We start from the raw sequence: 13,481 nt of genomic DNA on the forward strand, positions 1-13,481 counted from the left end.
TGCTATTAGTAATGTAGTACCAAGAAAAAGCACAAATACAATGCAATGCAATCGAGGCTAAACCATTACCATAGACAGTGAAAGGCCACTTATCCTTTAAATTATACCCCAACATTGTCCCCTGTTGTGTTCATAAATTGGAGGGTTGGTCCAAGAACTCTCTTTTCATCTATCGATTTACTTAAGATTTTAAAGGTAGACTTACATGCGTGAGCTATCCGTGTGCACATCTACCAATTTACTAAAAATCTGTCATCATCCCTATCCAATATGAAATTTTGGTTTCTCTTTTTTGTTTTCTTTTTTTAAGTAAGAAAGATGACCAAATCCAAATTTGCAGTTACCAACTTGAATTGGATGAAATTGGCTGATTAACGTTGCTTTTTATGCGTGATTCAAATAATGAGCATGCCCCACGTGACCAACTGTGTTACCATCTCAAACCACAGCAGATCTGCAGGAAGGTGCAAGACCAGGAATGCCAATTACATGGCTTTCCTATCACGAGGGTCAATACTTGGAAAATATTTTGCGATGACCTCACCCTTGTCACATGGATTGACCTTCCAAATATTGGTAAGAATTCCAAATTAAATATGTACCTCTCCAAATTCTCTTCTTGCCTTCTAACAGACGTGTGTTGGATTTGGTTTCTGAAATTTGTTCACATCTCTTGGAAACACTCTGGTGACCAGTCGCAACCATATGGGAAGACATCTATGGAATTGACTTGAATTTTGAAGGCTCGAATGGAAACAAATATCTGCAAATTAAATGACTAACAACGGTCGCTTTCATTAATTTTTTGGTTGATAAACTCAATGGTGATTTTTCCTTTTCTGCTAGTTGACAAAAAAACAGTAAACGTTCAGCAAAAAGAAGAAGATATAGAATCATGTCGGAAAGACAATAATGCCTGTGTACGAATTCGATTCACCAGCGGTGGATGAGGACCGACAAAGAAGGAAACTGTAATCGGAATCAGAACTTGAAGAGCTATATAAACACCAAACCGCCCCCTCGCAAAACACTGTGTGCTTCATACAATTTCATCTCGAGTTTACGAATTTTCAACCACCTTTTAGACGTTGCATATAAGCCTTAAACCTCAGCATCTCTCCCTCTCTTGTTGTGATCGCAATTCCAAACTGGCCCTCATTTTCTTTTCCGGCTGAAACCTGAGATTGCCATCTGAAAGTTTCTCGGACTAGTGCCATCTTGTTCTTGCTCAGCAACTGCAACATTTTTTCAACATCCTTCTGTCAGTTTTAAAGGAGTGTTCTATTATGGACAGTTGGAGGGGACAAAAAGGTTTCAATCGTCATCAATGCACTCATGGGAACAGATCGTTCGGAAGAAAGCCGCCTATCGGTAATATTTACGTCTCTGCACTCATTTATCATTTATTTGTCTTTGTCTGATTATCTGAGCAGTTGATGAACGTTTCTTTTATTCTTTTTTAAGTTCTTTGTCTGCAATAATGTTTTCTCAGGTTCCTACTTGTAAAGTTTGTTCTCTTTATTTTCCATCGATACTCATTTGACTATGGCAGTTGAGTGACTGCTATTTGAAGGGGTTGTGTTTTTTTATAATGGCAGGCAGTCTCTTTTTGTTGAATTATGCAATATTTTTGCTTAATGGATGATCAAGAATGTGATATTGGATCGTCCTTATTCGGAACTGTGTCTTGTGTTGATGAACTAATGACGGGTTTCGTTACTTTAGCAGGCAATTGGCGGCCAGCCGTTCCATCCTGGGAGAAGGAATTCTGCAAATTGGTAGGGTCAATTCCCTGGAAAAAGCTCGTGGAAGCAAAGCAGTACATCCACATTTATGGCAAAGTGCTTACGTGGAACGATTCAGCAGTTAAGGAGGCGTTTCACAACGCTAAGGAGCGGTTTTGGGCAGAGATCAATGGGCTTCCATGTAACATCTCATTGCCTGATCCAAATATCCATATAGACGAAGTAGATTGGGAATCCGAAACGGACCCTGAACTGCTTTTGGACTTGGAGCAAGGACCTGAGGCTTTCCATGGCAGTAATAGTGGCCAAACGGTTTTCTTTGGCGATGTCTTAGCTAATCCATCATTTGAATGTGGCGGCTGCGAACTCAAGAGCAGCCAAGATATAGTCTGTGACAATTGGGATACGTGGGATTGGGGTGATCAGAATAGAGATCTTGAACCTGCCGGACCCGATGTCGCTTGACACTAATCCTCAGGATTCCGCCAGAACGACCAGCAAAAGGGTTACGGATGGAACCGCGAGAGTAGGATGAAGTGGAACTAAGAATCGTTGTTGCCTTCTTAGTTTCTTTGTTGTAATTCATGAATTTGTAAAAAATAAGGGACTGCATTTATAATACGACGTACCCTGAAAAAGAAATGACATTTTAGTTAATGAATCTCATATTATACATTTAAGTCAATGAATCTCATATTATTTAAGTGGTATGTTTTTGAAGCACAGATAATACCTTCAATTTCTAATTTCTATGCAATAAAGCGTACCATATACCCTAAGCCTGTTGACAAATTCGAGACATGTATTCATTTTCATAACAAGAAAAACTTGCATTTTATGAGATTCGAACCATGCTCTTCAAGACAAAAAGCACAACCATATAACCTTTGAATGAAGACGTCGGAAGAGTTTAAAAATTTAAAGGACAAAATTAACAATTATACAATTCAGCAGCTCCATGTGAAATTGGGAACTCACCCATTTGATTTTCAGTTCAAATCCTTCGGAATCGAAGACCATTCATTTAATCTGATCGATTTAGTTACTGGTTTTGATTTTTCAGATCGGGCACCACTAGTTAGTGTCTCGATTCTAGGTGGGAACCGACCCACTGGCAAAATGATCACCCATATTCTAACAACGACATAATGGCCATACGGCAGTTTGTGTTGGAAAAGAAATCCACAAACTCTGAGAGACCTCCAATGCAATCTCCATCCTCCATTTCTAAAAACTCCATCTTTCCTAGTGACGCAATCGACGTTCAATTCGATGACATTTGTTTAAAGGATGACTCTATGTTAGGCCATTGTGCTTCGTCTATGTTAGTCTTGATTATCACCTTTGAGTACTTGTTTTTTGGTCAGAAATCACCTTTGAGTTACTCAACCAAAAAATAAAATGAAACGAACTTTTATAGTCATTCGAGCATTCGTATTTCAAAGTCAATTCCACAGATTTATGACCATGCAGTTGCAACTCTTCATTGAGTGTTTCCAAGAAAACTGAACAAATATCATAAACCAAATCCAACACTTATGTCTGTTGGAAAGCAAAAAGAGAATGTAGAGACGTACATATTTAAATTGGGATCACATAATTCTTACCGTTCTTTGGAAGGTCAATCCACGTGACAAGGACGAGATCGGCACAAAATGTTTTCCAGGTAGTGAACCTCGTAATAAGGAAGCCATGTAATTGACTAATTGGCATTCCTTGTTGTCCACCTTCTTGCAGATTCGTAGTGGTGTTCGATGGTAACGCAGTTAGTTCTGTGGGCAGTGCTCATTATTTGAATCACACACAAAAGGCAATGTAAATCAGCAATTTCATCCCATTCGTATTTGGTAACTTCAAATTTGGATTCCATTGTCTTTCTAACTTATAACAAGATAAAAAAACCCGAAACCAAAATTTCCAATTGGATATGGATGACGACAAATTTCTAGTGAATGGGTAGATGTGCACATGCTTATGTCACGGTCTAGTGGTGTACAAGCATGATGGACCGAGGATGATCCAAGAAGACAAGGTGAGCCTTGAAGCTTCTAAAGTCCTAAGGTTTCTTGTGTATTCTAGGATATTCCCAGGGGTAGTATGGGAAATATACACTAGTATAGAGTATTCTTGTAATTAATGCGGGTGGTTGGGAAATAGGGAGATATAGTTTCCACTGTTAGATTAAGGAGTGATCTACGGTTGTAATTAGATGAATAATTGTATATACATGGGTCCCGTCTCCCTTATTTGTATCATCTTATAAGTAATAGAAATTCAAAACTTATCTCTCTAAGATCCTTGTGGGTGCTGTGAGTAAGGCTGACTTGGTAAGAAATTTCTAAGGCCGACATGGGTAAGAGAACGTAAGAACAACCGGCCCGTGACAAATGGTATTAGAGTGAGTCCATCCAAGGTGCAATGGATCCACGTTCGGACATAATGTTCATCCAGGGTGAGGACCAACAAGGTGGGAAGGTTGTTGAGGATCGAAGTGGGAGGGCCACCGAGGAACAAGGCGCTAAGGCAAACAAGGGCTGTGGGGGTTCAAGGGATGTGCTGTATGAGTTGGAGGCCCACGGGGCGAAGATCGAGATTGCATGGGGGATGTCCTAGGAGCGGTCCTCCGAGAGCATTGAAGGGCTTGAATCCAGAAAGGGAGCGAAGGTGCAAGTGCATGAATCAGACATGGGTGAGCTCCTAGGAGAGATGTTGGGCACTTTGAGTGCTACAACCGAAAAACTCCAGTAGCAGGACGATCCTTGGAAGCCTTGGTGGAGACTATGCGGGTAGAGATGATCGAACTCAAGGTGAAACTCGCTAAGGTGGAGACTGCATGTTTGAGCGGGGCAATCACGTCCATGAGTAGACGGTCCTAAGCCGAAAGAGTTCAAGAGCTCAAAGGTGGCCAACGACGTGGACAACTCTTATGGTACATGGAGTTGTACTTCCAAGCAACAGGAGTTACTGATGGTGCACTAGCGTAAAAACTGCGGCCATGTATTTGACAGACAATGCGCTATTGTGGTGGCGTCGTAGGTGTGATGATAAGAGTGGCGAACCCATTACAACTTGGGAGATATTTGCCATGGAGCTCCAACGGCAATACTTCCCCACGTATGTGGACGAAGAAGGTCGGGATGAACTCCGTCGCCTGGAGCAAAGAGGTGGAGTGTGAGAGTATGTGAAAAAATTCTTGGAATTGTTGCTACAAATCCCTTCCATGAATGAAACGGAAGCCTATTTACAATTCATGGGTGATCTCAAACCATGGGCGAAGCTCAAGTTGAAGCGACATAAGGCAAAGGACCTCTTGACGGCCTTGACCGTGGCACGGACACTCGTGGAACACAAAGGAACTTTGAGATAAGTTAGACTCCCAAATTAAACACAAAGGCACAAGTGAGGGAGATCGCAACAAGTTCCACCGACCAAGTGGAGGCAAACCACTAGTGGGCCCCGCAAAGGTGAAGCCGGAGCCGAGCAGTGGAGAGAACAAGAGAGCGCTTCCCTATCAAGTGATTCTTGTGTGGCGCACAAAACTCGTGATTGCTTAACATGAGGAAAACTCACGGCGCTTGTCAAGGCTCACCCACGAGTAGGAGCGAGAGGAGACGCGACTGGGTTCGTAGCGGATCCTGAGCTCCATCAAGATGAAGAAGGCGAACAAATCCAAGGGACTAATGTTTGCGGATGTGACAATTGCAGGTACCATGACGAGTGTACTTCTGAATACTGGCTTGAAAAAGAAATTGAGATATCATACATCCGATTCTTCACACTAATGCTTAGATAATTGTATTAAAATCACTGAAACATACAGACCAAAAAAAAAATCACTGAAACATATTAATCAAACTTCAAAAACAGAAATGCGTATTTAGAGATTGTAGGAGAAAACACTTAAAGTAGTTATCAATTAGAAACAAAAGTAGCGTATCAAAGATTGGATGTGGATCGTTCAAAGGTGGAGTAGAAATAAAAATCAAAAGAAAAAAGGGATGGTGTAAAAACAAAACTCAAAGAGCTATGGAGACCTAGGCATTGTGATGAAATCGATCTACTCACCCATCACCTTTTGTCTGTCAAGTTGTGGGCTTTCCATAGAGAAAAATATATATGCAAACCTTTCAAGCAAAAGAGGAGAGACCGAACGAACTTTGGTTATTTCAGAAGTGAATACAATTTTTTTTGCTTGAGGATAATATGTCAAACATACTCAATTTTAATAATTTTCTGTTTTATAAAAAGAGTAAAAGAACTTAGTTAGGGTTAAACTAGTTTGGTTCCATGTTCTACTCTCTAGGGTAGAGAATTGGGAATTGAGCCGGTCAAGACCTATTCCTATTTAAGGAATCTGGAACCAAAATCGGATATCCTTGTGAACGAAGCTTGAGCCAATTGAGTAAGGTCACTTCAGGCCAATTGAATTGACCGATTGCTCACCCCTAGTCTAGGTGGTGGCTACCTTCATAGGAAAAGCACAAAAAGCTTTTCTTATAATGAGAAGTGAGCTATTAGCAATCTACAATCTTAGGTGGCAAGTTTAGAAGCAACGCTTAGAGAAATCTCTATAAAAAAATGTGGAGATATTTGGGCCATTGTGCTTCCTTTATGTAGTCTTAAATTTTTACCACCAATAAAGCGGATTCATTTTTTTTTTTTGTTAATTAGGTTGAAGAAACAACATTGATTGGTATACTAAGATTGATTTACAGAGTTGGTATAATGTGGTAAATTTGGGTATTGAATACGATGCACTTGTTTATAGGCCTAGTTACAGATTGTCACAAAAAATTAGTATATTAATTTAATAAACCGATTTTAACGTACCTAGCATTACACTTAAAGAAGGTAATTTTACTTTGCATAGTGTAGCATGCTAGATCTAATAGAGTGTCCTAATTGTTATTTTCTCGTATCCCCATATAATTATTCCTTTATAAAATTGGATACTATTTGCCAAAAATGCTTATTTATCTAAATTTGATAGTCTGAAAATCGATATAAGCGAGTGGTACTATGAGATCGGCAAACTCGAGGCATTAATAGTGGTTTGCCACCTCCCTGGTGTCTCCTCCAACTCCTCCTTTGTTTTCATCAAATATCACTTAAATGTTTGTTTGAAATTCTGCCTATTATAATTTCAACGAAGGATGGTTCATGCAACATTTGTTATCTCAAGTTGTTAAACCTAGATTCTGCTTCCGCCATTGACGAAGAGTTGGAGTATACACGGTACGCATGAAAATTGCGTACGATTCTTCGTTTTGCTATTAGTAATATAGTACCTAGAAAAAGCACAAAGACAATGCAATGCAAATGAGGCTAAACCATTACCATAGTCAGTGAAAAGCCACTGATCCTTTAAATTAGACCCCAACATTTTCCCCTTTTGTGTTCATATATTGGAGGGTTGGTCCAAAAAGTCTCTTTTCATCTATTGATTTACTTAAGATTTAAACGGTAGACTTACTTTCATGCGTGAGCTATGCGCGCGCACATCTACCCATTCACTAAAAAATTGTCATCATCCATATCCAATGTGAAATTTTGGTTTCGCTTTTCCTTCTTTTTCTAAGTAAGAAAGACGACCAAATTCAAATTTGCAGTTACCGACTTGCATTGGATGAAATTGGCTTATTTACGTTGCTTTTTACGTGTGATTCAAAAAATGAGCACTCCCCACAAGAGTAACTGTGTTACCATCTCAAAACACTACAGATCTGCAGCAAGGTGTAAGACCAGGAATGCCAATTACATGGCTCTCCTATCACGAGGGTCAATACTTGGGAAACATTTTGCGATGATCTCATCCTCGTCACATGGATTGACCTTCCACAGAAGGGTAAGAGTATGCTTTTTCTTTTTTCTTTACCAACCCATATGCGTTTTGGATTTGGTTTCTGAAATTTTGTTCACTTTTCTCGGAAACACTAGGTGAAGGGTCGCAACTATATGGGAAGACATCTATGGAATTGACTTGACATTTAAAGGCTCGAATGGAAAGTGGAAACAAATATCTGTAAATTAAATGACTAAGAAAGTTCGTTTTCATTTTTCTTGTTTTGGTTGAGCAACTCAGTGATGATTGTCCTTTTCTGCTAGTTGACAAAAAAAGTAAACGTTCAGCATAAAAAGAAGATATAGAATCAGGTCGGAAAAATAATAATGCCTGTGCATGAATTCGATTCACTGGCGATGGATGAGGACCAACAAGAAAGGAAACTGTAATCCGAATCAGAACTTGAGGAGCTATATAAACACCAAACCGGGCCCCGAAATGCTGTGCGCTTCTTCTGATTTCACCTCCAGATTTATGCTTTTCAACCACCCTTTAGACGTTGCGCGCAGACCTAAAGCCCACGTGACTCTCTCCCTTTCTCTTTTCGGGATCACAATCCTGCAAAGAACCTGAGATTGCCACTGGAAAGTTTCTCCGACGAGTGCCCTCTTGTTCTGGCTCTTCAACTGCAAGATCTTCTGAAATTTTCCTATCAGTTTTAAGGAGTGTTGTCGTGTTGATAATGGACGGTTGGAGGGAACAAAAGGGTTACAATCGTCATCAAGGCACTCAGGGAAGCAGATCGTTCGGAAGAAAGCCGCCTATCGGCAATAGTTGTCACTCACTCTTATTTCATTTTGATTGTCCGTCTCTTTTTGTTGAATAATGTCATAATTTCGTCTAGTGGAGGATCAACGTAATATGATATTGGAGCTTTAAGTCGAAAGTAGTACGACTGAGCTGTTCGTGGACATGACATTATTTGAAGTTGTGTCTTGATTTGATGAGCTAATGACGGTTTCGTTTGTTTTAGCAGGCAATTGGCGGTCAGCCGTTCCATCCTGGGAGAAGGAGTTCTGCAGGTTCGTAGGGTCAGTTCCCTGGAAAAAGCTTGTGGAAGCAAAGCGGTACATCCACTTATATGACAAAGTGCTTAAGTGGAATGACTCGGCAGTCGAGGAGGCGTTTCACGATGCAAAGGAACGGTTCTGGGCAGAGATCAATGGAATTCCATGCAGCATTGCTTTGCCCGATCCAAATCTGCACATAGATGAAGTGGACTGGGTATCTGAAGTGGACCCTGAACTGCTTTGCGACTTGGACCGATGGCCTGAAGCCCTTGATGGCGGCAACAACAGCAGCACGATTATCTTCAGTGATGTCCTAGCGAATCAGTGGGTGAGTACTCATGGGTATCCCGATAGCAAAGATGGCGGTAAATTCAGGGGCAGTCCAGACAATTGGGATACATGGGACTGGGGTGACCTGAATAGGGAACCCGAACCTGCTAGACCCCATGTCGCGAAACGCAAGCCCTCTAGATTCCGCCGGAATGATTAGCGAATGGGTTACGGACAGACCGCCGGATGGAAATGAAGCGGAACTAAGAGTCGTGGTTGCCTTGTTAATTTCTTTATTGTAATTCATGAATATATAAAGTATAAGCCATTGCATTTACAGTAATATGTACGTTAAAAAAACGACATTTAATTTTGTTAGAGATAATTAGGATATTTCCCCAAATTCTCCATATCTCTCGTGATTATGCAAGTATCCTGGAGATCCTCCGTGTCTCCCTTTAATTATGCATATCTTGGATTGATCCTAAAGCCTATAAAAAGGCTCATGTACTCTTCATTTTGAGATGTACGATGAATAACACAATCCTCTCCTTTGCATATTCTACTCTAAGTTAATGAATCTCATATTATTTCAGTGGTATGTTGTTGAAGCACATGTACCATCTTCAATTTCTAATTTCTATGCAATATAGCGTATCATATAAGCAAGTTAGGTGACTATATTTTGTGATGGCAATCTTTCTCTCCCCAAATTTTTACAAATGTTTCAATTTCTAAGATTTTGCTCAAGAAATTCCAACGTGAGAGTAAAAACTCGGTAGAGCGGTTACCGGAAAAATATGAACTTATGAAACAACACTTGATACTATTTTCTTGATAAGTGAGTAACTTTTTTGGATTCAGCCCTACTTTTTATAGGTGCACAATGGATCAAGGAAGAGATCAGAAAAAGGAAATACGGTTTAAGCAAAGGTGATTTTATCTTGAGTTCACTCAATTAAATGCCCTTGAAAACTATAACAGGATTTTCTTTGCAAATTGGGGGGGAAGAGAGAGAGAGAGAATACCTTTTCAAGGGTAATTTTGTTCATCTGCTGATTTGGAGCCATATAGGGGAATGGAAATAGTACCATTGTAACTAGTAAATAAAGGACTAGGTGTCCCCATTTAGTTCTTTACTAAAAGAGGTGCTAGCCATAATGCTTCCTCTATATTAGTCTTACCATCTTTAACAATTACTATAAATGGAATACACAAAGTGTTTTTTCTTAATATGTTGCGTTAATTTAAAAAATAAGGAGGCAAACATTGATAGCCCAAAATGCAAAAAGAGTATTTGTTGATTTTGCCATTGGCATAAAAAGAAGTTCATTATAAATACCCCATCTAATATATCCATGTTGAGAATCAGATGCCATTTTTAAATTAACGTCGTGTTACACTATGAGTAATCATATTTACCTCTCTCTTTTTTAAGTTAATCATCAAAGACACGAAAAGAAACCCGTTTAATTGATGGTAATTGACTCAAACATTGTTAGGAAGGAAAACTATTTAACTTATGCAGTGTCTCTTGGTAGTAAATCGGTCTTAATATATCATACGTTACATTTAAACAAAAAAGGAGGCGAATAATATTACATGGTGCGGACCAGTTCAAGCAGAGTGTTCTAATTATGATTTTGCCAATGTACCCACATAGTCATCCATGTTTAGAGATGGAAATTGCCATTTTCAATTCATAATTTTTAAGGAGATAATATTTGCCATAAAGGCCTAGTTATCTCATTTTGAAGTCTGAAAATGCATAAAAGTGAGACGTATTTGGAGCATCGGGAGTCTCTTGGGTTGCTGGTGGCCCGCCACCTCCCGTGTGTCCACTGTCCCTATTTGCAACTCACTCCGCAAAAATCAACTCCCTGCATATTTTCATCGCCATTGAAGTCGGAAACGATCTTCCAAAAGTTACCATCCTCTTAATTCTCCTTCTCTGTGTTCCCCTATCCATTACTTGGAATTGACTAATGGATTATCCGCTTTGGACCGCCCATACCAAGCCTTGTTGTTTTGTCCACATACAGGTGGGCACCTTTCCAGGAGGTCATTCATGTGAGAGTACTCCTACCTAAGCACGTTTAACTTTGGAGTTCCAAAGTTAAATATTGCTGTTACGTCAAAATGCGCTCCTTTGAGTTAATTTTCAGTTTTCACACATACATATATATAATTCGCTCTCCCCTTATTTGGTATACGGTTCGATTCATTCATATCCCTTCGCATCCTGAAAACCTGCTAAGAGCTGCTCCTTGTCCAGGCCCTCTGGCTGCGGCGAACACTCTCCGCCCTTGTCGGACCCAGTCGTTATATTTTCGTCGCCATTGAAGTCGGAGACGATCTTCCAAAAGTTACCGTCCTCTTGCCACTCCTCCTCTGCGTTCCCCTGTCCATTGCCTGGAATTGACTGATTTGCTAGGACATCGCCAAAGACAACTATTCCGCTTCCATTACTGTCGTCATCGAGAGCCTCATGCCCCTGCTCCAAGTTCAGAGCCAGCTCAGGGTCCACTTTGCATTCCCAATCTACTTCGTCGGTATGGAGATTTTGGATTAGGCCAAGAGATGCACAAGGAAGGCGGTTGATCTCAGCCCTGAATCGTTCCTTTGCGTTCTGAAGCGCCTCAACTGCTGAGTCGTTCCACTTAACCACTTTGTCATATTAACTGCAAGTACCTCCTTATTACCACGAGCTCTTCCAGGGAATTGAGCCGACCAATCTGCAGAACTTCTTCCATGATCGCACGGCTGGCTGCCAACTGCCTGCAAAAGGAGAGATGCAAGATACAAGGCTTCCTTTTTAAGAGAGCCAATAGCTGTGACAGAATTTTTGCTCCAATGTCATCCGCGTCTCCCGGATTGACCTTCCAAAGAATGGTAGTAATAATTGAATCCCAACTGTACATCCCACTGTAAATTCTTTTTTCGCTTTCCACTGTGATGAGAGTAGGATTTTGGTTACCGGAGTGTCTTCACTGTAACCACAATGTGCTCATTGTCATTGTTTTCATTAATAACTCAAAGCTTGTTGTCCTATTCTTTTATCAGTAGAAATTGTAATCACTAAATGATACGCAAAGAGAGTACAAAACGGGCATGTAGTGATCGGCGAAAAGTTTGACCTTTTTCTCCGACTTTTCTTTGATATTGTGTTTTGAATTAATGAACTAATGATGGTTTCAATTACTTTTGCAGGCAGTTGCAGCTGAACTGTGCCATTGTGGGAGGAGAAGTTCTGCAGCTCGGTTGGCTAAATTCCCAAGTGAAAGCTCGTGGAAGCAATGAGGTTCTTAAACTTTCATGACATTGGTTTAGTCTAATAGCTCAGCAGTTGAGGAGGTGTTTCGCAACCCGAAGGTAAGTGGGCAGAAACAAACGGGCTTCCACGCGACATCCCTTCACCCGATCCAAAAATCCACATCCTGCACCGACGAAGTAGATTTGGAAGCCAAAATGGACCGTTAACTGCTTCTGGACTGGGAGCAGAGTAGCGGAGGGTCTTGATGGCAGTAACAGAAGCAGAACAGTCATCTTTGGGAATGCCCCCACGAGTCAAGTCATTTGCATGCGATGGACGGGAAGACGTAGAAAAGGATTGGTCAAAAGACGAGAATAGTCGGAAGATCTTTCTGATTTCGACGTTGGAGAAACTGTAAATGGAGTTGGTTCGGTGGAGTGACTTGCGGCTAGGCTGACCCTTGTGGGGGTTCAAAGCAGGGCAATTCTCAGGAGCCGAATCAGAACCTTAGCAGAATAGCAGAATCGGCAGGTTACTTCTCTACAGGATTTTCACCAAAACAGGAAAGTCCTAAGTTGGAGAATGGCCAAGAACAGAACCCTTGACGATTCGGACAGATACAATTGGGACGGCATGAGTGGAGATCTCTCGTAGAGGATAATATGGAGTTGATTCTGTGGAGTAGATTGAAGCTGATAGTCACTATTGTTTGGGGTCGAATTGGGATAAGTAAGTGCATCAACTGTTTCTTTACTGTAATTCATCAGTCGTGGAGAATAAGTGCATTTGCAGCAAAATGTACCCTGAAATTGAAATGCCATTCAATCAACGAATCTCCTGTTCTTCTTTCCTTTCCTTTTGGGTACTCTGTTATGCATAAAACTAATAGACACGACGGAAGCGACATAATAGACCAATTACTTTATTCGCACGATATGCATCCAATAAACTTACATTTTTGAAGTTTGAAATTATTGCTTCTTATTAGCTGTCTTATTCTCTTCCAATGATATTGATTGATTACAAGTCATGGGTATATCTAAAGTTGTAGATACAAACCCATGTTTATATTGAGTAAAGTATGGTGTGAGCGTAGCTTACAATCGGAGATCCGTCAAACCAGCGGTGTGATTAGAAGAAATTTCCATCAACAAAGAATGAAGGATTAAATCCCGGACTTTGTATTAACAACGGATAAACATCTTCTATTTAATATTATGTTTCCCTCCATACCTCAATAAATATCAACTATCCATTTATGAAAATAATTTTTTTTTTCGTTTAAGATTTGTCGAGAGGGGTTTCGGTATTTTCTACGCCGACCCGTAATCTTGGAAATGCAGTCCCTTTGTATATTTGTC

General features: G+C 40.4%; 1 protein-coding gene across 1 annotated transcript; it reads left to right on the top strand.

Moving 5' to 3' along the window:
- The first annotated feature begins 1,637 nt into the window (after positions 1–1,637).
- LOC130139091 (uncharacterized) lies at positions 1,638–2,210 on the top strand. Its single transcript, XM_056315324.1, has one exon. It carries the CDS (start codon positions 1,638–1,640, stop codon positions 2,208–2,210), a length of 573 nt encoding a protein of 190 aa, XP_056171299.1.
- The last annotated feature ends 11,271 nt before the right edge of the window (positions 2,211–13,481 follow it).

Source organism: Syzygium oleosum, unplaced genomic scaffold (assembly GCF_021117445.2).
Source record: "Syzygium oleosum isolate NSW1041296 unplaced genomic scaffold, Sole_v2.1 Sole_v2.10, whole genome shotgun sequence".
Lineage (NCBI taxonomy): Eukaryota > Viridiplantae > Streptophyta > Magnoliopsida > Myrtales > Myrtaceae > Syzygium > Syzygium oleosum.